The 26,474-nt window shown below is 46.7% G+C and overlaps 1 protein-coding gene across 1 annotated transcript in view; it reads right to left on the reverse strand.

The window, feature by feature from the left end:
• The window catches only part of LOC144822597 (scavenger receptor cysteine-rich domain-containing protein DMBT1-like), a 754,829-nt gene that overhangs the window by 87,990 nt on the left and 640,365 nt on the right, over nucleotides 1-26,474 (reverse strand). Inside the window, exon 13 of the mRNA XM_078680324.1 lies at nucleotides 719-1,033. Coding sequence (XP_078536450.1) covers nucleotides 719-1,033 — 315 coding nt within the window. The remainder of the gene's footprint in view (nucleotides 1-718; nucleotides 1,034-26,474) is intronic.

Genomic DNA, 26,474 nt, shown 5'->3' on the forward strand with positions numbered 1-26,474 from the left:
AGGGATGGAGAGAGGGTGGAAAGGATGGAGGGAGGGATGGAGAGAGGGAGGAAAGGGTGGAGGGAGGGATGGAGAGAGGGATGAAAGGGTGGAGGGAGGGATGGAGAGAGGGATGAAAGGGTGGAGGGAGGGATGGAGAGAGGGATGAAAGGGTGGAGGGAGGGATGGAGAGAGGGATGAAAGGGTGGAGGGAGGGATGGAGAGAGGGATGAAAGGGTGGAGGGAGGGATGGAGAGAGGGAGGAAAGGGAGGAGGGAGGAATGGAGAGAGGGGGAGACAGAGGTAAGGGGACTGAGAGTAGAAGACTAGAGCTCAGGCTAGTGAAGATTATCGGTAAGTAATAGGATCATTTACAAGTGCTTAAAATAAAAAACAAACACCTAAGTAGATGATACAAACTAGACTTAGGCAGGAATAAATCCACGATGTCTGCTTCTAGATGGCTCAACACAAAGCAGGGATCGACTTGTGAAACCCTCCTTCCCCCTAAAGAGTCATAAGCGGAGCAAGAGCACAGGCAGGAAGGAGGTCCTTAAGTCCACCCTCGGCTCCAGAGTGCATAATTATCTTTAATTATTTAATGAAGAGGAATAATGTTTCATCCACCCCACCTGATGAAATGGTTGCTACCAAAGGTCATTTTTTTATTTTGACTGAAGAGATTTATGTCTTCATTATGCGAGGACATTCATTTGTACACACAGGTCACACCTCTTACCTGTACAGGTGAGTCCAGCGTTCCTCCCCGTTGGACAGGTATTGACACTCCAGCCTCGCTGGGCACACTTCCACAGGGCAGACTCATCCCCTTGGCACTGGACATCACTCATCAGAACTGGTGAAGGGCTGACCCCGAATGATGAATTATACTCATAGCTTTGCACAGCTCCACATCCAAGCTGTCTGCAGACCACCGACGCGTCCTCCTGACCCCAGGCGTCATCACAGACGACCCCCCAAACCCCGTGGTGCCTGACCGCCACTCTCCCAGAGCAGAGAGAGGGGCCGTTCACCAACTGGACCTGATCAGGACCTGGGAAGAGATAACAGGGCAATGGGAAGGAATGCAAAGTAAAGGAACCAAGAAAACAGAACATCCTCTTCATCAAAGGGAAGCTTGACAGGTTATATTCAGTAGAGCATGGCAAATGACCTGCTGTGGGAATACATCCTATCAAAATGTGAATATTTTTTTTCTAGTCTGTTCAATGGGATCTAAAGAGAGAGTCCCTGATCGATACATTGGGCGCCTCTTTGGACTCCCCTCCACTGGTCAGAAATTTATCACGGTGGCCACAGTCATACAACCCTTCTGACAGGGACATTTGTCGTTGGTCAGTGATTATTCCCTCTACATTAGAGGTCTTCTAACTTTTTGTATTTCAAATAATTTTTTATTGAAATTTCAAGAAAAGAACAATAAAGAAAAGAACAAATAAAATGGTAAAATGATAAACACAATGGTAAAATGATGATAAACACAAGAATACTGACAAATAATAACAAGCATTTTTCATGCAATAGGTCTTGCAATGACATTATTTTGAGCTATTCACATTGTAAACGGCAATGCCTTTAAAAAAATAAAAGGTATTGCTATTTACAATACCAAAAGCAACACCTATTGCATTACATAACTCGGTGTCCATGAACATGGCGCCGTGCTTATTAAAGTTTAAAAAAAAAAGAGTGTGTTTGGGTGCAGAGCCCTGTGATGACTCACTGGAGAACGAGAATGAGGGCCTTAGTGAGCCAAACAATGTGACTTTAAACATAACATATGACAGAGCATATATTTAGAAAGGCGCTATGTATGTTTACACACTCCTAGTATGGCACAATTAACAGACTCAACTGAACGTTGTGCTCCTCGCATACTACAGCAGAGAGGAACGTGAAAATATTCAAGAGAATGGCATTCTTATGAAGTACAGTGAGAAGAATGCACACTGCCGCCTGAAGGGGGGTGGGGGACCATCCAGTGACTTATGTCTCCATGGGTCTCAAATCCCAACAGTCATGGACCTCAATTCACCAAAAAGCCAGAAATAACGGAAGCGACACCAAATGCCATTTCACCTTTTATTTTATTTTTTATTTTTATTTTTTAAGTTTTCAAAAACCTTTATTCGGGTATCGTCAAACACATACAGCTATCAGCCTACAACCCGGAGGGCCAGCAGCAAACATGGGCAATAAGGTCACACTATCTGTGTCGAGCAACCACGGCCAATAAGCCGACAACCTGGGGGTCCGGCGGCGTGTAGTAGAGTACATACATTCGACTCCAGTTCTCATGATGTGTCGACGCCCCCACCCCGTCCTGACTCCCCAGAGAGAAGGCAGACTTTTGTTATGGAATATCGTTGTGACTGCAATGCCATGATGTAAGCAAGTATTAATCCTACCCACTAAATAATACATTAACTGTCCCAAACAACCCCCCCCCACCCCACCCAAACTGCCCGCTCGCATATTGTTCGCCTCGAAAATTAGGCCGTTACTCAGTCCCACAACAATCTGTAATAAAGCCGTCCACACACCCGTCCCTCCCCTACTCAACCCCACCGCAAAAACATGATTGTCCAGGCAGCCTTCTACTTCAGTGTACCTCCGAATGTAAGTGTATATAGCAAGGCTCAACGCCCCTGGGCCGCCCTACGTGTCCCTTGTGTAGTGCAGTTAGATTCCCCCCCCTCTACAGGTGACGCTAATGGAGTGAATGAGTGCCTACTCGTCAGGCCCAACTACCTCTTCCTGTGGTTCCGGACTGTTATCTGTCCCATCCTGTTCCAATTCTGCGCTGTCTTTGGCAAATTGATAAGTGTGATACAGACCCCAAAAGTTCTTAGCCCTGTTTCCAGGTGGGAGGAGCTCACTATAAGTTTGCGATTGGGTACTACAGTAAAGCATGTCCCTAGCACATCTACGTTTCGTCGTCAAGGGTCCCCGCATCCAGCATAGTGCGATAACTCGCCGGGCTATCAGCAGGCCCATATCTGACAGGCGTCGTATTGCCACTGGGAGTGTCTTGGAGTAACCCAGCAATGCTAGCGCGGGGTCAACAGGGAGTTCTGTATCCAATATCAGGCTTAATTCCAAGAAGACGTCTTCCCAAAACTTATTAATACCGGGGCAACTCCATGCCATATGCATGAAGTCCGCTACTGGGGCATTACAACGCTCACACTCGGCAGTTGGTCGGAGCCCGTATCTATGTGGACGTTCTGGTGTGTAATATACACGTTGTAGATATTTGAAATGGATTAGTCTGTGTCTAGCATTAAGTGACAGTTTCCTGGTGTTTTGACAACAGTATTTCCACATTACATCGTCAATCTGTATTTGCAGATCGCGTTGCCACTCCAGCCTGGCCTTCGAGAGTTGCTGTTCCCTGTGTTGGGACCCTATTTTAAATAAATGTGTGATCAATTTGCGCGACGAGGGTGTTTTAATCACATAAGTAAGCTCAGGGATTTCTGGGGGCTCTGCCATGTCTGGACCCAAAAGTTCCGTGAACGCAGCTCGTACTCTGTGAAAGTGGAAGCGCAGTAATAACGTGATCGCTACACCGGTGGGTGCGACCTGTTCCCAGGATTTAACCACTCCATCCCTGAACAGGTCTCCTATCGTTAAGATACCCAACTGGTTTAGGGCACGCGTGACCCCCCTTTCGCACAGCGGCGCCAGCCACCCGGTCCACTCTATCGGGGCAAGTGGGCAGTACAGCAGTGCGCAATCTTGCTCCTTCACCAGCGTGTGCCAGGCATGATTTGTAGTCTTTATCGAGTCCAATAAACCCACACGGCGATCAACCGGCTGGAATACCGTGGCTGGAGGGGGGAGCGGGTCCGCAAACAAATGTTCCAAGATCACGTGTGGAATATTGTGATCCCCGTGTATCCATGTGTACAGATGTGCTGCTTGTGCGACTCGGTAGTATCGCTCCATATCTGGTGCACCGAGTCCACCCAGGTCATACGGGAGCAGAAGAACTCTCCATTGAACTCGGGCTGTTTACCACCCCAGGCAAGCCGTATAAGAGTCTGTGTTAAAGTTTTGAAGAAGGCTTTAGACAGGACCACTGGGATGTTATTAAATAGAAACAAGAATCTGGGCAACACTATCATCTTCATTAGAGCGATACGTCCCTGTAGGGATAGTGGAAGCCTGCACCACCTATCCACATCCTCAACTAGCTTAGTTTATGCAACGCCATAATTTTCCCGCACCAATATGTCTGGATCTGGATGGAGTTGGATCCCCAGGTATCTGACCGGTTCCTTAGACCACTGCAGTGGATACTCCATGTCAAATTGCTGCGTCACCGGTGTCAACGGGAACGCCACCGACTTGTTCCAATTCACTTTTAATCCCGAAAGAGCTCCGAAACGGACCACCTCCCTCAACACTGGAGAAAGGTTTGTCTCTGGGTCCCGGATATACAACAATGTGTCGTTTGCGTATGTGGAAATGCAGATCTTATACGTGGGGAAACTAATACCCTCGTTCCGATGGTATTCCCGGAGCGCACATGCCTGTGGTTCTGCCACCAGGGCGTACAGCAAGGGGGAAAAGGGGCAGCCCTGTCTAGTACCCCTGCCTATGTCAAAGGCGTCCGTGACCCGGTCACCGATGCGCAACCTGGCCTTAGGCTTGTAGTATAGGGCACCTATCATCTGTAGGAAGGGTTCGCCCAACCCAAACTTTCGGAGTACTCTTGACATGAAGGGCCACTCCACCGAGTCGAAGGCTTTCTCCATGTCAAGGAAAAAAGCCGGGGCTTTGTTCTCAGGTCTCACATGTTGCATGGTCCCCAGAACAGTGCGTATGTTGTATGTGAGGTTCCTATTGGGGACAAATCCAGCCTGTTCTTGCGCGACCAACTCCGGCGCAAGCAAAGCCAGGCGCGTTGCCAACACCTTGGCATACAATTTGGCGTCAATGTTTATCAGGGATAGCGGCCTGTAGGAGCCGCATTCATTGGGGGGCTTCCCTGGCTTCAGAAGTGTAACAAGTAGGGCCTCCCTCATGGAGTCAGGCATACTTCCCTCCACACATAAGTCATCAAAGAGGGTGGAAAGAAACAGTATCAGCTTGTCTTTGAATGCCTTGTAGAAGCCCACTGTTAGCCCGTCTGCACCAGGGGCACTTCCGGACCGCATCCCCTCGAGTGCTTCAGCGATCTCCTCCTTCTGGATAGGCATCATAAGGAATTCTCTCTGTGAGTTGGAAAGTAGAGGCATTTTTATGTAACTTAGATAATCGTCAATTTCCTCCTCAACCCGGAAGGATTTAGACTTGTAAAGTCCAGAATAGTAATTCCTGAATTCCCCAATTATCTCCGATTCGTCTGTGAGTACCCTACCTGAGTCCGACACCAGTACGCCAACCATCAGTGGTCGTCTTTCATTACGTATGATTCTAGCCAGGAGGGAGCCTGGTCGTTCCCCCTCACCATAGGTGCCGGCTGTGGCGTATTTACCCATATATTGTACCTCCCTGTCCGCCTCTTCATTATATTCGGTGACTAGACATTTAATTTGCTCAGCAGCATCCCCCTCGGGCTCTTCCCGCTGCCTCGATTCCAGATCTGACAGTTGGGTTTCTAAGTGCTGCAGTCGCCGCCTAATGGACTTGAGGACACTAGAATGTTTGGACATTGCTATCCCACGAATGAAGACCTTGAATGCCACCCACACTGTTTGGAAGCTATCGACAGTCCCCACATTGACCTCCATGAAGTTGTTGATTTCTTCAGCCAACTCTCCCCTAAAAACCTCATCCAGCAGTGAATACGGGGGGAAGCGCCATGTAAATGGAGGAATTATTTTAATAGGCGTTTCCAATATCAGAAGCAGAGGAGAGTGATCTGATAGAGTGCGTGGCAATATCATGCATCCCTTGATACTATGGGCGAGCGACTGCGAAGCTAGCCAATAGTCGATCCTGGTATGGATATCATGATAGGCCGAATAGTGTGTGTACCCACCTCTCAAATGATGCCGGCTTCTCCAGACATCTAGGAGATCTAATTTAACTAGTTCCGCCTGCATGGCTAGGGCTGCAGCCGATGGTCTTCGGGGGTGCCCCGCTGACCTGTCCAGATCCGGGTCAAACACCAAGTTAAAATCACCCCCCCCCCCCAAGCATCTTGGAGTAATTGTGTGCCCTGCACCTCTGGGCCAGCATAGTGTAAAAGTCAGGGGAGTCATAGTTAGGGCCATAGACATTCACCATCAGGAGATCATGCCCCTTACCCACACATCTACAAATTAAATAGCGCCCCTCTGTGTCTGCCTCAAGTGACGTTAGTTTCAGTTTAGATAGTGGATTGACCCAGGTGATCACACCCCTGGAGTGTGTAGTGAACCCCGCCGCCACACTACAACCATCAATTTCCTTAGCAGTAAGCATTTTGCTAGTGAGAGGTAGGTGGGTTTCTTGTATAAGTGCCAGGTCAATATGGTGTCTGCGTAAATAGCTTACGACCTTTCTAAGCTTCCGGTAGTCGTTAAGACCCCTCACGTTCCATGTCAATGTCCTCAGAGAGTCAGTGGCGTGTTCCGCCGTCGATGTAATAGCCTCAGCCATTTCCAAAGTAAGGGTTTGTATACCTCAAGGTAATGTGCGGTAGCCTCGAGATCAAACCTAGGAGGACACGCCACGCCCAGTAGGAAGCTAGGCAAGACGGACCAATCCGAGTCAGGCATCGAATGTGTAGTGTGGAAGGCGGGTGCGCGCCAGATCTGCGCATAGTGTTAGAGAGTGTAAGACCAGTGTTGGCCATGGTAGCAGGCAAAAAGTACAACAGTGCAATAACAACGTTCCCAAGATCCCCACCCCCCTCCCACAGCAGACCCACCCCAACTTGGCCGTGCCGGTCCCCAACCCACCCATCCCACCCCAACATCATTCGTAACACCCAAAAAAGCAATGCGCTCGGGGTGCAATACAATACAATACAAGTCAGCGCTTGCTCTGCAACAACCTCCCTACGTGAAGGCATGGCCCCGCCCCCCCCCGCCACGCACCACCATTGTAATAATCAGAGTAATGTCATATACTACATTGTCATTCTCTACAGGAGTAGTATTAACAATATGAGAGAGAGGGAAAAAGGCACCCTCAGTCCCCCGGGCTAATTTTGTAAAACAACAAGAGAGTGTCGAAAAACAATATAAGTTATTAGCACATGATCAGAGATCGATATGGCCCTATTAACTCCACATTGGAAATAGTTATGGATTTTATTGGAAGCCCTCACTCACCACCCTGGGTGGTGACATGCTTCATCATCGGGCCCACCAGGAGAAGCCGAATGCGTCCATGGTGTGCTACAACGCCAGATTACTGCGGAGCTGGTTTTGTGACAGTGGTGTGAAAAATGTGGTGTTTAAAATTGTCAAGAAACTGTACCAGAAAAAAAATAAAAAATAAATAAATTTCTGTGGTCAGTCTGACAAGGTTAAAATATGTGTTGGGAAATCTGCCAATTAATGTATTGGTTATTTCCACTTTTAGAGTGGGGTCGACATGTTTCAGCCCTTATGTGTAAGATTTGCGGGGCTTTCTTCAGGACCATGTAATATGTACCTCGGCGGTGTGGCCGCGCTAAGGTCCACCCTACCAGAGGACGTGAAAGTTAAAAACGGTTGTGTAAAAATTAGTGCAGAAAAAACAAACCACCAAGTAGTGGAATAAACCTCTGATTTAGAGGGACCTGTGTGGTCTGGAAAACAGGACATACAAACAGAAAAGACAAACAGAAAATTAGAGATGTCTCATCATAGATGTTGTCTGCAAGATAACTCTCTGAATATTTGTGCTTATGGCTAATCAAGATGGCGTGACCGTTGTGCCATACACGCTATGTTTACTCAATCACAAGGATGTCTAGTGCATGCACCTTTGCTATGGAAGCTGTTAAATGGTCTTTGAAATAAGTTAACAGCTAAGTTGGTTTATATCATCCATATGGATGTTTGGAGCATGCAAAATTGCGAGAGGAATACAGACCGTGGTCGTGGCACTCGTGAGTAACGATCAATTGGCCAGACGGTAAAGCCAGTGGGAGTGTGTGAACCACAGGTATATCTATCAAGTAACAACATTTACTAGAAAAGAGAGAATGCTCACTTGTATAAAAAACGATCCACTCCCCATAGGTCTCGGGAGGTGGGTGGGGCGACAATGGCACACCCTGAAACAGAGATATAGCGAGTTTGTAAATGATACGAGAATGCAACTGGTACTTAGCTCAATAAGGGAAGGTATGAGCCGTCCTTACGCCCGCTACGCCCAGCACCCGTTTGGCACCTAGCGCTCCCTGCAACCGGACCTCGTGGATGGTCTCCGGCCGGCAGGGAAACGCTAAATGAAAGCAGTCGTTCGGTGCGTGGGCGCGGTCTGCGCGGAGGGAGCCAATCCCGGTCTAGAGCCATAGTGAGGCTTGCATTGAACTACCAATCACGCTCGCGCCCAGCAAAATGAGGCTTGGAACGCAAGCGCGCCGGTGTGCTTAGGGTGAAGTCTCGAAAATTACGAGGCTTTAATCTTGAGAACTTTATCAAGATTGACAACATGTATGGGCAAATAGACATTGTTCTAGATGCAAATTACATTATGCAGGATTTACAACTGAAAAATGAAGAGTTATTTTAAATAGTATTTTGGAGAATAAAAATTATTATATTTTGGAGAAAAAACGAACAATTCTGGGAACTGGATTAAAGTTAGCGTGCCAACCACAGTTTAGTATAAATTCATACAGACCAATAGTGGTCTAATGGCAGTCATGTGAACCACATCGAAAAATTTACATAGGTTTTAATTAGACCTTCTCAGTGATGACGTACTGGGCTGTAGTGGGAGCCACATTGCAACTGTGGCTGTGTCTCGATTGTAAATTAACTATGGTTTGACATGCTCATTAATTTTGAGGGAGGTGTAGAGACTAACGTTTCAGTACAGAGGACCATGGAATTTGGTCGTTGAGCCCCGTGAGGTGGGTCCCTAGTCTGTATACCCAACGCTGTTCTTTTTCAAAGAGGACACTAGCAGTGTTTTTAGTGGTAGTGACTTTTTCAATGACGGTCCAGCGTAGGTCATTTGGTGTGTGGTTTTGTTGTAGAAAATGCTCACTCATTTTAGTCACCGTTTTGCGACATCTAATATTGCTACGGTGCTCGCATATACGTGTTTTGACCTTGCGAGTTGTCATTCCCACGTACCTTTTGAGGCAAGGACATGTAATCAGATAGACCACATTGTTCGAATTACAGTTGCTGTGTGTCCTTTGTACCCAAATTTTACCAGGTTCCAGTGAGAGTTGTTTGGAGTGTGTAGTCAGGTGACACACACTGCAATTTGAACATGGGTGATGTCCAGTGACTGGTGGTAGGCCCCAAGCCTCTGTGATTGATCTCTCTATAGGTACAGTGGGCATTGTTGTATCTGGCCTCGTATGTACAAGTGAGTCTTTCAAACTCCTGCCTTTTTTGAAGGAGAACAGTGGTTTCTCCCACTTCCTCTTATTGCTGTTGATAATTCCCAAGTTTTTGTTTACTGATTTTTTCATGGCATCAGATAAACTGCTGTATGTGGTTACACATGTCAGGGGTATGTTAGATGGTTCCTTTATGGTTTCTTCCAGAAGTGCTGCCCTTGGTTGATTCCGTGCTCTTTTATTTCCTTTGTTGAGGATGGTAGTGGGATAACCTCTTGATTTTAGTTTCTCAGTGAGCTCGTTCGCTTGGATTTTGTAGTCATTGGTGTCACTACAGTTTCGTCGCAACCTCAGGTACTGGCCATAAGGGAGATTCTCTCTGAGGGGCCTTGGGTGGAAACTGGAGAACTCAAGCAAGTTGTTCTTTGCTGTCGGTTTGTGATGCGTTCTGGTTTTAAAATTAGTTCCATTCACCATGACGACTAAATCCAGGAACACTACTTCCTGTTTGTTAGAGCAATGGGTACATTTTAGATAGGGATCTAGAGTGTTTACCCACATGAAGAATTGTTCAAGAGACTGGACATCACCCTTCCAGATCAGGAAAATGTCGTCAATGTACCTCCTCCATAGTCCTATGGAGGAGGAAAAAGGGTTGTTGCTTGACATGATAAATTTGTACTCAAAATCATGGACATAAAGTCCGGCTACGCTAGGAGCAAATGTACTGCCCATAGACGTGCCGGTACTTTGTAGGTACAGTTGTCCTTTAAACTCGAAGTAGTTTTCTTTTAGGGCCAAGGTAGCACAGTTTAATATAAACTGTTTTGGTGTTGTATACTCCCATGTGATGGAATCTAAAGCTCTCTCCAGGACGATAAGGGTTTCGTCCTGGGGATTACTTGTATACAAGCTCTCGATGTCGAGTGTCACAAGTATGATGGAGTATTCATCAAAGGTCATAGGTTCCAGGATTTGCAACAAGTTTTTTGTGTCCTTTAGGTATGTGGGTGTGTTCTGTATTAAAGGTTTGAGATAGTAGTCACAAAACGTTGACAGTGGTTCAAGAAGTGAACCAATGCCTGAAACAATGGGTCTTCCAGGAGGAGGATTCGCAGTTTTGTGAGTTTTAGGCAGGGTATAAAAGTATGGTATTGTCGTACCTCCTGCTCTCAGGTAATCAGCCTCATGTTTAGAGATCCATTCGAGATCTTCTGCTTCTTTTACTAGATCGTGAATGCGTGACTTCAGTTCAGAAGTGGGATCAGTGGTTAGCGGGGTGTAGTTGATCCTGTTGTGCAGAAGGTTAGTGCACATTTGTTCATAGTCAGCAGTATTTTGGATGACGATCCCGCCTCCTTTGTCCGCTGGCTTGATAGTTATGTCTTTGTCATTTTTCAGTTTATCAAGAGCCTGGTATTCTAGTGCTGAGAAGTTCTTAAATTGGTTGGGTATTGGAAGAGTTTCCATGTCATTATACACCGCCTGTTCAAATGCTGTTATTTCAGCTGGGATCGAGTGTGGCGGAGGAACAAACGTAGATTTTTAGTCTGAAGTTGGTATCGAATTGGCAGAGATTCCTTATTGAATCATCCTTTGATTCAAAAAATGCTTTTAATTTTAATTTTCTAAAGAATTCAGCTAGCTCACAGTGGAGTCTGAATTTGTCTGGTCTAGCTGTAGGAACGAAACCCAGGCCCTTTTCAAGAACTTTCATTTCTGTTGGGCTAAGGAATTTATCCGAGAGATTGGTGACTAGGCTCATTGTGCACTCGTGCCCGGTGTTGAAGTTTTGCTGCGGGTATGGTTGCCCACTGGGTCCTCCTGTTTCCACGTTACCTTGTTGTTGCCTCGTCTCTTGCCTCTACCTCTCCCGCCTCTCTCTAAAAAAGGAATCTGATGATGATTCTGGGGAAAGGGGGACTGCATGTAGGGATTCCAGCCCATCATTGGGGGTGGTGGTGGTTGTTGAAAAGGAGGTGGGGGTGGGCCCATCATGGGTGGACCATATGGTGGCCACATCGGTTGTTGGTTGTAATAGGTAGATCTGCCCCTTCCTCCTCTTCGTCCTCTCTGTTTCTTCCCCTGATAGTTTGAGTTGTTGCTTCCAGTCGAGGAATTACTATCCGAGTCTTCCGTTTTGTTGGAATCTCTCCGTGGTGGGGAATACTCTGGATCAGAGTATGGATAAACTTTAATGAACTCGAATTTTTTGAGGTCTTTTTGGAATTTTGAGACTTTGGATTGCATCAACGAGTCTTTGTATTCGGTCATTTCTTTGTTTATTTCATCTAGACGTTTTTTGTAACCTGTAATTGTTGCTTTGAAGTATGTCTCTGTTGTTTGAATTTCTACCAAAAGGGCTTCTGAAAGGCGTAGTGCTGTTTTTATTATTAAGACCAGCCAGTCACGTGTACAGTGCCAGGCTATCATCGCCCAATCTTTCCGAAATGTTGCATCATTTAGGAATATGCGTGGGGCATTTGTAACAAGAAGACCCTTTGGTGCAGTGTTGGTTGACAAGTATTGTTTTAAAATGGTCCCATGTAATATTGTTCGTATTCGATCACGTTTTTGTTCCGTGAGTTTCTCCCATTCAGCAGTGTGTGAAATTGCTTGTGATATTGTTGGATCCGCAAAAAGGTTTGGATCAGCAAGTAAAGCTTCTATCTCTGCCTCAGTATAGGTGAGTCCCAGGTTCGCCATCGTTATAGTTGGAAAATAGTGGTTTGAAAAAACTAGGTTCAAAAGCCACTATGTTTGTCAACACTCACAGCTGTGCGCTGCTAAATCAGTATTAACAATATGAGAGAGAGGGAAAAAGGCACCCTCAGTCCCCCGGGCTAATTTTGTAAAACAACAAGAGAGTGTCGAAAAACAATATAAGTTATTAGCACATGATCAGAGATCGATATGGCCCTATTAACTCCACATTGGAAATAGTTATGGATTTTATTGGAAGCCCTCACTCACCACCCTGGGTGGTGACATGCTTCATCATCGGGCCCACCAGGAGAAGCCGAATGCCTCCCTGGTGTGCTACAACGCCAGATTACTGCGGAGCTGGTTTTGTGACAGTGGTGTGAAAAATGTGGTGTTTAAAATTGTCAAGAAACTGTACCAGATTTTTTTTTTTTATTCTGTGGTCAGTCTGACAAGGTTAAAATATGTGTTGGGAAATCTGCCAATTAATGTATTGGTTATTTCCACTTTTAGAGTGGGGTCGACATGTTTCAGCCCTTATGTGTAAGATTTACCGGGCTTTCTTCAGGACCATGTAATATGTACCTCGGCGGTGTGGGCGCGCTAAGGTCCACCCTACCAGAGGACGTGAAAGTTAAAAACGGTCGTGTAAAAATGAGTGCAGAAAAAACAAACCACCAAGTAGTGGAATAAACCTCTGATTTAGAGAGACCTGTGTGGTCTGGAAAACAGGACATACAAACAGAAAAGACAAACAGAAAATTAGGGATGTCTCATCATAGATGTTGTCTGCAAGATAACTCTCTGAATATTTGTGCTTATGGCTAATCAAGATGGCGTGACCGTTGTGCCATACACACTATGTTTACTCAATCACAAGGATGTCTAGTGCATATTGAAGCATGCTCCGTCCTCAGAGGAGTGATATTAGGGAGCAAAACGCCATGTCTCTAACTGTCTTTTGACTGTTAACACTTCAGATAGGCAGGCTCAACACCCCCAAAATCCAGCCGTCACTTATCTGCAAAAAGTCAGCCAGTTCCTCAGCACGGCAAGGGGTCTCAGCAGCAACCAGGATCCACTGCAGAGCCACCCCTTCAACAATTAGCCACCCCCAGTTCACTCCTGCTCATCCAGTTGGCTCTTGTCGTTATCTGTCTGCTGGTCCGCCCTGCCATTCCTCTTTTCCTTAGACCAGTTTTTCAGGGCCTTTTGGAGCTCCGTAGGGTCCGTGAAAATGTGCGAGTGGCCCTGTCTGTTGACACGCAGTTTGGCCGGGTACAGCATCGCGTAGTCTAGACCCAGTTCCCTGAGGCGCTTCTTGTGTGGGGCAAAGTGCTTACGTGCTTCGTGCACTCTGGCTATGAAATCCGGGAATATGGAGATCGCAGAGACCTCAAATTGTAGATCCCCTTTGGCTCGTGCTAGCCTGAGTGCTGTGTCTCTGTCGCTATAGTTGAGTAGTTTTGCTATAATTGAGCGAGGGGGCAGCCCCGGCTTTGGCTGTGGGCCCAGAGATCATGTGCTCGTTCAACCACGAACATCGCCGAAAATACCCCTTCCCCCAGGAGGGTGGTGAGCAGGCGCTCAACGAAGAGTTCCATCTTGTCAGTCTGAGTGGATTCCGGCAGGCCTGTGATTCGGAGATTACAGCGACGAGACCGCGCCTCCAAATCCTCCGTCTTGTCCTGTAGGGATCTCATGAGGGTCTCCACTCGCCTATGAGCAGTGTCCAGCTCCATCTAAGCCTCCTCAACCTCCGTGATTCTTCGTTCAGCCATGTCATGTTTCTCTGTATGTTTATCCAGTCGTTCCGCCATGCGGTCCATTCTGTAGGACATTGCGTCCATCTTGGATCCCAGCGCAGTTATGCTGGATTGAATGCTCTGCTCCATCGAACGAAGCATTGTTTTGAGGTCTGTGTCCTCTGCATGGGGCTCTTCCGGTTGTGTGTCCTCACGGTGCTGGGCTGGAGGGCTCTGTGTTGGCAGCCGCCGCTGTGAAAAGGGGAGTCTGCTCTGTGTTTCTTCCCCCTTCCCCATGTTGGTGCGGTAGTCGGTGTCTGCGTGTCTCAGTAGGAGAGTTATGCATTCCAGGGGGGGAGGAGAGAGGCCGCCAAGCGTTCAGGTGTGCACTCTTGAGGCCGGACAACTCTGGGTCCAGCACAGCATCCGTTACCGACCTCCCGGTCCGGCGGTTACGGCAACACGGTGGAAGCCTGCGCCAGCCTCACCCAGCAGGACCTGTCAAGATATGGGGAGCCATACCCACGTTCCGGGCCTGACTCCGTGTATGCCGCTTTCCGCCAAGGCACAGCCCCCGAACAGCCACCACCTCCACCCGTCAGCGGGGGAGGCCGCCCAGAGGATATGTGATGCAGCCCCTCAGTAAGTTGCTGGAGAAAGGCCTCGGGACTCACAATGTAGGTAGCCGCTCTTATGGTACCCACCGCCAGTACCCTGCGACACTAGTCGGCCGTTGGAGCGTCTCCACTACGCCTCTGCGCTCCCATTCACAACAAGCCTGCCTCCCCGACACGGCAGCGCCAGGGGCCCCGAAATGGCGCTGACTCAGAGCGGCGTACTCGCACTTCCTCCCAGGGGTCTTAGTCGCTCGTTATGCGTCCACCAGCCTTACTTAGGGGTCCACAGTGCAGGGTTGATCTTAAGCCAGGATATTTGCAGCTCCGGATGCGTCGCTCGGGACCCAGGGGCCGGCCCACTTCTCCCGGCCGCACGCACGGTGACGTCGCCCGGATCCAGGAGTTGCTGGGGACCGCGGTCTGCGGCCTACCGCTGCCCGTCTTTTCACCGAACCTCCGTCGCCACGCACTCCAGCGATTCTCTTCTTCCGTCGGTCCGGAAGGTTCCCGGGCGCTTCCGATGCTTGGCAATGTGGGAGGGGAGTTAAATGTACTGCTCTGAAGGAGGATAGTGAAGGATAATCGGTGGTGCCGGCGGAGCTAGGGAATTAGGTGGCCATCCTCGCTGCCTACAAGCTCCGTCCCCCTTTCACCTTTTATTTTTTATTCACATACTCGTGCTTACACATGCAACATGCACATTCACTGTCTCTCACGTAAACACACAAGCGGCATACATTTAAAATCGTTTTTAGGTCTTGGCCTGATCTATCTCATGTGCTTGTCTGGCCGAGCCATTTAGTAGCTGCTTTTAAAAGTGCTACTTTCCCAGCGACCAGCTTACTAACACGCGCACAAACGCGCGAGTGACGTGCACAGCTGCCATCGTGCACAGCTGCCATTTGGCTTCTTTTATTGCATGTGTGAAGGCCCTCCCTTATCACGCAAGCCTTGCTTCAATGCCCCCGTCACTCTGCTGGGCTTTCTCTTTCACGGCTGCCCTGGGTTACTATTACTGCCGCGCGGCCAATGCTTTTTCTTTCTGTGAGCTCTTTTTTGGACTGTGTTTATGTGGCTTGTGCTTCTAAAGGCTTGTGTTTCCGCTTGTTTTTCTGTTGGGATTCTGTGTGTTGTTATGTGCAAACTTGTGTTTCTGTTTTTTTCTATTTTCCTGGACTCCTGCGTAGGTCGACTGTGCTTCTGTGAGCTGTGTGCTCCATGTTTCTTCTGGCTTGTGTTTGCTGGTGTTTTTCTGGACCTTTGCTACTGTCTACAGTTTTTGGTGTTTGCTTGAAGTATTATGTGTTGTGAGAATTGTTTCTACAGGCTGTGTTTATGTGACCTGTACTTTGAAGGACTGTGTTGTTGTTCGGTGGGCTGCGCATTGTTTGGCGGTAGGTTATATAGAGTCTCGTGATTCTATTTGTGGTTGCTCGGGTGGCAGTTTTATTTTTCGTTACTTTTCGAGTATTCTGCTCAGCAACGACCAGCACACAGTCATCTTAGGGACTCCCTGCTGCAAAGGAACCGAAAGCATTTGCTTGAGATTGTATCTGCTATGCTCGCTTTTAGCTTGGGTCATGGCGACGAGCAGGCTCAGTGTGTTAAACGCTCGCCTCTGCCGTCTGCCACTATCGCAAGTAACTATTTGGAATGTCCACCTCAGCCTTTCATCCCTGAGGGGTTGGTAAATACTATAACAATGCATAGCGTCACCACGACCGGTTTAACAGCGCTTACACATGGGAAACTACGCAGTGAGGCGCTATACAAAAGTGGTCTCTTAGCACCCAGCACAGATTAACAGAAGAGTTTGTGATGTTGGCCAAATGAAAGGACGGAGTTATATGACGCCCAGAGCTCTTTTGCAGAGTTTCCAGGAAGCAGGCTGGTGAGTGGCTTCCACGCTTACATTCGCACGTTATCCTACGGGCTACTGTTTTGTGCATATATATTAAACTTGGTTATTTCTGTAGCTGTAGGTTGAGAAGATGCTGTAGAAATGTATATACATGGATTTCAACAGATTATTTTTTATACATTTTCTCATTGGGTTCTCTAAACAGAGTCACACTTTGGGCTGACCATAGAGAGAGCGTCAACGCCATTGCAATGTCGCGACAATGTTTGTACCGAGAAGACATTTGTCACTGTTATTCGGCCCAAATATCAATGCGCCACTTCGAAAAGTCCACCAGTAAGCACACAGCAAGCATTGGCATATCCAATACGTCTCCCTTTTGGGACCTTATAAGTATTTAGTTTTGCAGCACAATATCCTTGGTGCAACAACATCAGCTGTTGCATGGCTAAACCTTGTACTAGTTTGCGCACTGCATGCCGTGCTCTGGTTTCAAAAGCAGATCTCTCCCGAAGCAGCGGATGCTGCTCTTTCACAGAGGTGTGTCATGTATGTGCCATGCGTGTATTGCCCTGCAGAGCTTTACCACTGCCAGGATAATCGGTGGAGTCTTCAGTATGGGAACCGACGTATGAGATACAGCTCTCTCACATATGTGGCAAAAACTGCAAAAAACCTGGCTCTTTCTCTCTGCTGAGATAGAGCTCACACTTTTGGTGAACCATGCAAAGGTCGCAAATTATGCGGCAAATCCTGTAAATACATAATTATGCGGTGAGCAGCCACAGAATCGCCTTAATACACTGACCCTCACCACTGCTTTGTAAATAAAGTATTCAAGAAAGATAAATCCTAAACAATCAGATTGCAATCAGTGGACATTGTTAGCTAGATTTTGAGGAAAACAACGTTTTCAATATAACTCCCCCACTATATAAGTGTAATATTATAAATATATAACTGGTGCCTCGTATATGATGGTCCTATATGGACATCTTGAGAGTCTAGGTACATTTACAAACACCTCGGTCCCGGCCGCGTGGTGACATTGGAGCAGATTACACAGTTACCCGTGATATCTTCTCTCTGTACAATGTCGGGGTACCCTCCCATCAGCCCACTTGGCCCTTCAAAACTTGCTTCTCGAGCACGCTCTACAGTGAACATTTCCCCAGTCTGACTCTGCTCTTGTCCCATTTTCTCTCTTTAGGTCTCACCTATTATATCCCGCAGGGATAAATAGGCGAGATTATAGTAAGTGGAAAAGAAAAGTCTACCTAGCTGTTTGGATCGCATACAGTTCATGTGAGCTATGCGCGTGCACATCACATCACGCACCATTTGTTATCAGCTTGTGAACCTGGGCATCAGACTTCAAAGGGTCCGCTCCCCCACCTCCCATCAGACTTCAAAGGAATCCGCTCCGCTCCCCCCGTCAGACTTCAAAGGAATGCGCTGCACTCCCCCGCCCCCCAACGCAATGCAGAGAGCTTGTTTACTTCAGTCACCAGCCCCGCCGCCTCTCACATCTGTGTTTTTCCTGACACTTCCGCCCTGTCTCTTTTGTTTTGCTGTTCACTAACGCCCCCCAATACCCTGCCCATTTTGTTTGATGTTTATTCTCAATCAAAAAACTTCCCATTCAATTATGCTTTTTGTTTTGTCTAACTGTTATGAAATCAGTCTACCTTCTTAGCGCTTTGCAGAAAGAGTAAATGCACTAAGGGGCTGAGTTTGTTTCTTGCAGGAAGTTCGAAGCGGCTGTAGTTCACAGACTTCAGTAACTATAATGTTTATGCTGTGTCATTACCTGTTTGTGCTGCAGTCTGCATTGGCATTCAGCCTGGTTTGTGAAGTCCATTCGAAAATAAAAGTGTGCATGACTCGCAGCTTACAGGAACCTCCCCAGAAGTAGGTTTTCGAAAGGGAGGGAATCTAATGCATAATAAAGAAAAGTTCTACCTATGCGGAAGTTACAAAGTGGTATTTTACAAGCAACTTCACATCTATGAAATCAGCGTTAAACAGTAACACGTCTTTGAATGATTTTCTTATTAACTACTTTTGCGCAGGAAGTAAATACAGGCGCATAACGTGCACATCGCCTGGCATGTATAAGGTAAGAAACCATGCGCGCCGGGTTATGGGAGTGGGGGCTTCCTGTCACTAGCTCATTTGCTCTGCACACATGGTTTCACAGTCATCATCAATTCAACGTGTAAGCCAGGGCTAATCTACTTTGCTTCAGTGTGGCTTTGTGAACTATAGTCTGTAAGCATGAGAACTTTATCCATATATCGTGTGCGTATTCTCCTAAGTGAACTTCTGGAACAGGGAAACATTTGTCTGAAGGCGCAGCTCTTGTCACACTGAACTACCTGTATTTCAGAGATTAATTAGAAACGTCCACTTTCTGGCTTTCTGCCTCCATCGCCCTGCATGTACAACTACCGCCTTAAAGAGCTGTTTGTTTTCTACACCTGGATAAACTTGGGTTCTGAGAAATCTACAAATAAGATGCAATTACTGAAACAGGGTGTCAGCATTTAATCCAAGAGTCTTTCCTGATACTTGAACAACAAGGCATGTGTCGCTATTGATAGGCCCGACCATATTTTAATTATTCAGGCATAAATAGCAAAATCGAGAATGTTATGTTATGCTTGTTATGCGTAATTCCGCCAAATTCGCACCAAATTTTACATTGAGTACTTGGGTATACATTAACTCTGTGCGTAGTACTTCGCTACGCTCACGTAGTGGGCGTAGTGTTGCCTACTTGACCATTTGCGAAGTAGGCGTAGCAGGCAACACTGCGCCCACCCCGCGGGCGTAGCGAAGTTGCCCGCCACCCGCCTCCCTCCCGATGTTAGGAATCAATAGCCTTGACATGCGAGGTTGTTGGGCTGTGGTCTTTTACCCAGGTCCCTACAAACAAACAGCCTGTTCTTTTTAGACGCTCCCTAACCAGTGAAAAGAGGCACGGCAGAACGTAGCCTTTGCTTGGCTTACTGTTCCGGTACCACGCCCCCTCTTCACTTCCTGGTTCCTGGCTAGAGGTTCGGTGGCGTCTTGTGGAAACCTGCGAGTCTCCTTGGACACTTCCCCGCTTCCGTGCCTTCATTCCCCTGTCCCTGCAGCCGCTGGATGGTTGTTTGAGAGTGAGAGCGTCTTTGCCGAGCTTCGGCATTTCTTGAATTCCTACGCGAGAGTTTACTCGCGACTACCCTTGCTTTTCTCACACATTTTGCGGGCGTCATTTCGCTCGGATTCTTTTTCTCGCTTCTGTTGTATGAATGAAATACATGGCGAGTTCTATGTTTGTTTAAACCCTTCCTGTGAAAGTGAGCGTCCGCCCTTACCTCCTTTGAGGGCCGGGTTTCTCTCCTCATGTGTGTGTGTACTGCTCCGCTGTTTCAGCCCACAACAGCCGGCCGGTGCTCCTCACATACCCCATTTTTGTTTTTGTGTTGGTCTGGTGTGTATGTCCCTCGAGAGCTCTATTCCTCATAGCCCGTGGCTCATTATCCTGGCTACCATTCCTAGAACTCCTCGAGAAAGCCTGCCTAATCTACAATTGGGGTAAGCACACCTGAATAATCACGCATGTCAATGACTCCTGCTTGAAGGTTAGTGAAGGAATGATATATTATGTGTACTGTCTATTTTGTTTTCTAGCCTGGACATCCACCTACGACTACTCCTGCTATACCCTGCGTACCCCCTCGTATGAGGAGAGTGGTGGACACTCCTAGGGTAATTCCCTCATACTTTTAGGGGACAGTAGACAGGAGTGTGTATTTTATTCGCATTCTTGCTTCTGTGCCTTGGAGGTGTGGGGATTCTTCTTCGCTCCCGTGGAACATTGGTTACTAACCTGACAGAAAGCCAAGCCCACGAATATCCATTCCCCTGAGCGAAGATGAATCCTGACCCTTCGGTAATCCCTGTAGACCTCCAGGCTCATTCAATTGAGGACATTACTGCAGCCTTAGTAGCCCTTCAGACAGAAGTGGGTAGATTGGGGGTCGAAAATCAAAGACTCATGGCTGAAGTGCAGCAGTTAAGATCAGGAGAGCGAGACACAGGCACCATACCCAAAACCAGAAAAAACTATATACACCCCGCTAGGTTCACCTTACCCCCCCTGAAACAGACCAAGGGGCTAGCGGAGAATCACACAGCTCCCCTGTTCAAGTCACTGTAAATACCCCTAATCCTGTTCCCCTGGCCATGCCTGAACGATTTTCAGGGGATAGCACTAAATATAATGTATTCATGAATCAATGCCAACTCCAGTTTTTGTGTAGGACAGCTTCTTTTCCTGATGACTCAGCCAAGGTAGCCTTCATAATCTCCTATCTTGCAGGGAATGCGGCAGAATGGGCAGTTCCCTTAGTCCAGAACAATGATCCTGCGCTTTATGATTTGGATCTTTTTAAGGAAAAGATGAGAAGTCTCTTTGCCAAACATTCATATATGCAAGCCAGTGATACAGAATTGCTCAATCTAAAGCAAGGCTCCAAAGATCTCTTGCCTTACATTACCAACTTCAATCGGTTGGTGGCGGAGACACATTGGCCAGAGGACAAGAGAACTTCCTTGTTTTATCGTGGGTTAGGGGATGACATAAAAGACCTACTCTCTCAGATAGTGAACCCCCCAGAAGATTGTGCCTCTTTCATTGATCTAGTAGTCAAATTAGATCATCGTTTGCATGAAAAGAAGGGGGAACGAACTCGAAACATTGTACCTAGGGTTTTTTTACCTAAAATTGAGAAACCTGTCCCAAAAGATGTCCCTGAACCCATGCAAATCGGGGACATACAAGGTCCGTTATACTCAGAGGAAAAAGACAAGCGGCGTAAATTAAACTTATGCCTGTACTGCGGAAAGGGTGGCCACTATGCTAAAGATTGTCCAGTCCGTCCTAGGACACCCAGACTAACAGCTAGCAGTATTTCCAGTTAGGAAAACTAGCAAGCTTGAGGAATAGAGAGGTCACTTCCCCAAGCTACATCCCTCATCAGATCTCTACCAATAAAATACACGTAGTCAAACATTTCACATTACCCATTACACTCACGTACAGTGGTAAAAAGCAATTCACTATGTCCGTCCTTCTTGATTCCGGAGCAACAGGAAACTTCTTTGATATTAAACTTGCTAAACAGTTGGGCATGTCTTTTGTTGCTAAACCCGCGCCTGAATCCATATGGGCTGTAGATGGGTCAGAGTTGTCGTCAGGAATGATCAGTTATCAGACCCCGCCTGTGATCATTGTTTTTAATAATGGACATTCCGAAAGTCTTGTTTTTGATCTCATAGACGCTCCTAATTTTGGGGTTATTTTAGGAGTCCCATGGTTACAAGTACACAATCCAGTTATAGACTGGGTTCAAAGAACAGTCACCTTGAACTCCCCCTATTGTAAAACACATTGTTATGTTGAAGTCCGAGAACCCGGATGTCCCTTATACTGTGCAGTCCAAACCGGACTATACCTGAAAGTGCCTGATCAATATGCAGAATTCGCAGAGGTGTTCAATGAACAAGAAGCAACTAAATTACCTCCTCACAGGAGTTACGATTGCAGAATCGACTTAATCCCTGGCGCAGATTTGCCATGTAGTCGAATTTATGCTTTAACTCCCGCAGAAAACGACTATCTAAAGAACTATTTGGACGAAATGTTAGAGAAAGGTTTTATCAGACACTCTACTTCACCTGCGTCTTCTCCTTTGTTTTTTATTGATAAAAGAGAAGGAGGGCTCAGGGCATGCCCGGACTATAGAGCCTTAAATAAAATTACGATAAAAAACAAGTATCCTCTACCTCTGATTCCAGTTCTTCTTCAACAGATAAAAGGTGCCAAAATCTTTACGAAGATAGATCTCAGAGGGGCTTACCATTTAATACGCGTCAAACAGGGCGATGAATGGAAGACCGCATTCGCACCAACTTTGGGCTCTATGAGTATTGTGTAATGCCGTTCGGGCTGTGCAACGCACCGGCTGCGTTCCAGTACTTTATCAATGACATTTTGCGTGAATATATTGACATCTTTGTTATCGTCTATATCGACGATATTCTTATATTCTCGCAGAACGAGAATGACCACGTAGAACACGTGCGTAAGATTGTGGTAAATAAATAATTAATTACCGGTACTATTTTTGAATATATTAACAATAACAGATAGCTCAATAAATAAGAGGCAGGATCCGATGTGTCCGAGTTTGAACAGGCTTTATTCAGGCAAAAGGGAAGGGACTGGAACGGGACAGCCTGAAATAAAGCAGGAAGGAAGGCAGCTGCACCATTTCATCGACAGTGCAGCATATATATAGTACAACATTACATTACATTACATACAGTAGGCGTAACTTGTGACAAGCGTAAGATAAGAACACATGGGCGGAAAAAGAAGGCGTGCACAGGGCGTGCACGTAGACATGTGATGAGAACGTCACAGAAGTGTCATGAATGGGCGGAAACATGGAGGGGGCTACCTGAGAGCAGCTGGGACCTTTAACCTAGTGGTGCGCGCAAACGGGCAATGACGTGTTACCAGGGAGAACTGGGGGCTATGACTTCTGCACTAGAAGAGGAGACTAAAGTCTGCGGTGTCAGGACGACATGTACCTATAGCATATCTGGTATCTGGTGTTTGGAGTACATGTCGATAGAATCTAAAAGTTATCAGGGCAAAGGCTACTTGACACTAAGGCTGGTGCATGCATATATTCTACATGTATTGCATGTACCATGAATCTTCTATGAATATTAATACAGTATTTCTCTTGCATGGAGACAGAAAGACTAGACTATAGCTGAAACTGTTTATGCGGTTCAGTAGCTTAGGAATGCGAAGAAGGAAAGCTGGACTGATAACTAGAAGCATAACATATTCTTGGCAGACAGGCAGGCAGAGCCAGGCCGGGCACCGCGCTGCTTGGCAGGAAGTAAGTGAAGGGTCAGGGATGCAGGTGGGGGCTGCATCGCTCCTCGGAGAGGGTTCAGGAGACTGGAGCTTGAATCTGGTGTCCAGGCCCTTTTGAGGCCTAGGAACGGGGACAATTCAATGAAATAACGTGCACACTGTAAAACGTGGCAACATAGGCCTAATACTCGTTGCTTTCACGAGAACTGGATACTGGCATACTAGAGTTGGACACAACTATAATTGCGTCTTTAATCGATCATAGGGGGATATATGCATATCGATCATGCACATATAACATAGGATGGGGAACACGTAGGCACATATAGCAAGGCAAAATATAATTTTCCACATTCCCTCCTTGTGCCCTACGTTTCCATCAGGAAACATCAATATTCATGATACCATCTATCCGTTCATATAGCATCATTTGCTCGTCTCGAATTGTCTTGGAACGGGACTTAGGACTAGGTATACAAGAGGTAGCACACATGCCGCAAATCGCAGGGCCACATTGTAAACAGAGGCAGCAACTGAATATGATCATTACTGCTATACCTAGGAATGACAATACTTTCCATCCCCAGGCAGATATGATACTCCAGAGCCAACCGGACCATGTCCAGGTGCCTGGATTCTGGTGTAACTGATGGGCAATTTTATGAAGTCTGGTTATAGCTGAATAAACAGACGGCGCGTTATTAGGAATGAAAATGCAGCAACTAGATCCGATGACTCTACATGCTCCTCCTCTATCGGCCAGTATGACGTCAAGAACGAGACGATTTTGGAGCACGACAAATCTAATAGCAGATTGCTCTTCGGTTAAATTACCTAGAGCAGAAGTAGTCTCATTCACTACTGCTTCAAGGGTTCTGGTTAGCCTACGTATTAACTTACTATTCTGGACAGGACCTATAAAGAAAAAGAAACCTTTATTAAAGTCTTGATATTGTTCTAGAGCAGTTTCAGTTTGATCGACAATTGGGGACTCAGTCTCCCTTCTATGTCTAACGTGTACTAGATGTGTGTTTCTGTGATAATCAGATGGGGCTAGAAAAACTGGTGGCAGTAGGAAGGCAATGTAACATGTTCCATCCCAATCGAGGGGCAGACGAACATATGCGGTCTGACCACACACAAAATAAGAATGACGTGAGGCTTTGAAAATAGATTTCCCACTGTCACTATACTCGACCATAATAGTACAATCACTATGTCCTACATGTGCGGAACCATTCTTTCTGACACATAATTCGCCTTTGACTGGTAGAACTGAAATAGCAGGTAAATCTGGAGTAGTCTCGGACTGAACATTCAAAACCATGAAATTCGATGAATAATTACCTAGATCATATACTTCATTTTCTAGATCTAATCCTGTTCTATGGGAAAGACCTTGCTTGTCTGGGAAACATGTTCGATTCAGAAGGGACATATCACTTGAGGATGACGTTAACATGGACCATGCTCCACACGAACCATTATGTGAAAAAGGATAAGGTAAGAGTGGCAGAACTCCCTTCGGTGTCTGGAAAGGGGGGAGTCGACCACACACCCAACAATTAGTGGCATTGCTGGTCTGGTGTGAATAGTGCAGCATTCGGATAAAAGTATTATTACGCATAGCAAGACGATAGGATAACTCGTGAGGAGGCAGGTCACTAAAAGTGTGCTCTACTGTAACATTAGAAAACATATGTACATGTGAAACAGGGAAACATAAATGCAACGCATATCTTATGCATGTAACCATAAGGCTCAGGAACAATAGGAAGAACAGAGTAACTATACATCAATCAGAGTTTTGACTAACTCTCTCACTGTGTGGGTCTGTCTTATACATGTCAGGAACCTGTCTAACCGTTTCACCCGAGAGGGACTTAGACAATTAAACTGGCTGACTTACTAGACCTCAACTTGGATTTATACTCCTGCTGCGGAGTTTTCTCTAACAGGGGAAGTTTAGATTCATTGTCTGGGCAGTCCTTGAGAACGGGGCAGTGCTTGAGAAAAGTTTTTGCTTTGAGTCCATGAAATTTCTTGACGTGGCTCGCGTGTAGCCACCCTTTTCTGTTCTCGACCTTCACTGCTGTCCGGGTGGTGAGTAGAACGAGGCGGGGCTCCTTCCAGCGGGGCTCCAACGGACTTGAACGATCGAAATTCCTTATAAGTACAAAATCACCCGGGACGACCTCATGCGGTTTCACGTCGGTGTTGTCTGGAAATGCAGCGGCAACCTGTGAACGACAAGATTGTAGTGCAGACATCAAGGAGGCAAGGTAATCTGTCAGCATATTACTGTCAACATCGGTAATTATACGGGGTCTAGGTGTACCCCACATGTTGGGGGGACGACCAAACACTATCTCATACGGAGATAGACCTGAACGGGAGTGAGCGACCATTCTCATATAAAAAAGGGCGACTGGCAGTGCTACTATCCAATCTACACCTTTCTCTGCACAAACTTTAGCAATTCGGATTTTCAGGGTCTGGTTATGTCTCTCTACGAGACCGGCTGCTTCAGGATGGCGTACGCAATGGAACTTCCACTGGTACCCTAACAGAAGGGAAACTTGTTTCATGAGCTCGGACGAGAATGGCTGGCCGTTATCTGAATACACGACCCTAGGTAATCCATAGCGGGGAAAGAACTCACGAACCAACTGCCTGGCAGTGGTCGCAGCTGTGTAATCTGGAACTGGATATGCTTCTGTCCACCTGGACAAAGCGCATACGACTACGAGGACATACTTGAAACCTCGACATCGCTCCATCTGAATATAATCCATCTGGAGGACTTCAAAAGGGTGGTCAGGAGGATGGAATCCACCTTGTTCCACCGGGACACCTTTACCTGGATTGAACTGACAACAGATCATGCAGGTACGCACTTTCTGCTTGGCTGCTGCTCGTAAATGCTTGTTGAACCAGATGTTCTGGATACTGTCTAACATGGCTTTTTCTCCTAAGTGTGCTGGACTATGTGCGGTGTTGATAATGACTTGAACCATAGAGTCGGGGAGAATCCATGTGGCTTTTCCCTTCGTCAACCATCCTTGATCTGTCTGGACCCCTCCTTGTTCGGACCATTTCTTTATTTCATCGGGAGTAGCATGTAACTGTATATCTATGACATCTTGTGTAGGGTCCT

This window comes from Lissotriton helveticus, chromosome 3_1, assembly GCF_964261635.1.
Source record: "Lissotriton helveticus chromosome 3_1, aLisHel1.1, whole genome shotgun sequence".
NCBI classification, from domain to species: domain Eukaryota; kingdom Metazoa; phylum Chordata; class Amphibia; order Caudata; family Salamandridae; genus Lissotriton; species Lissotriton helveticus.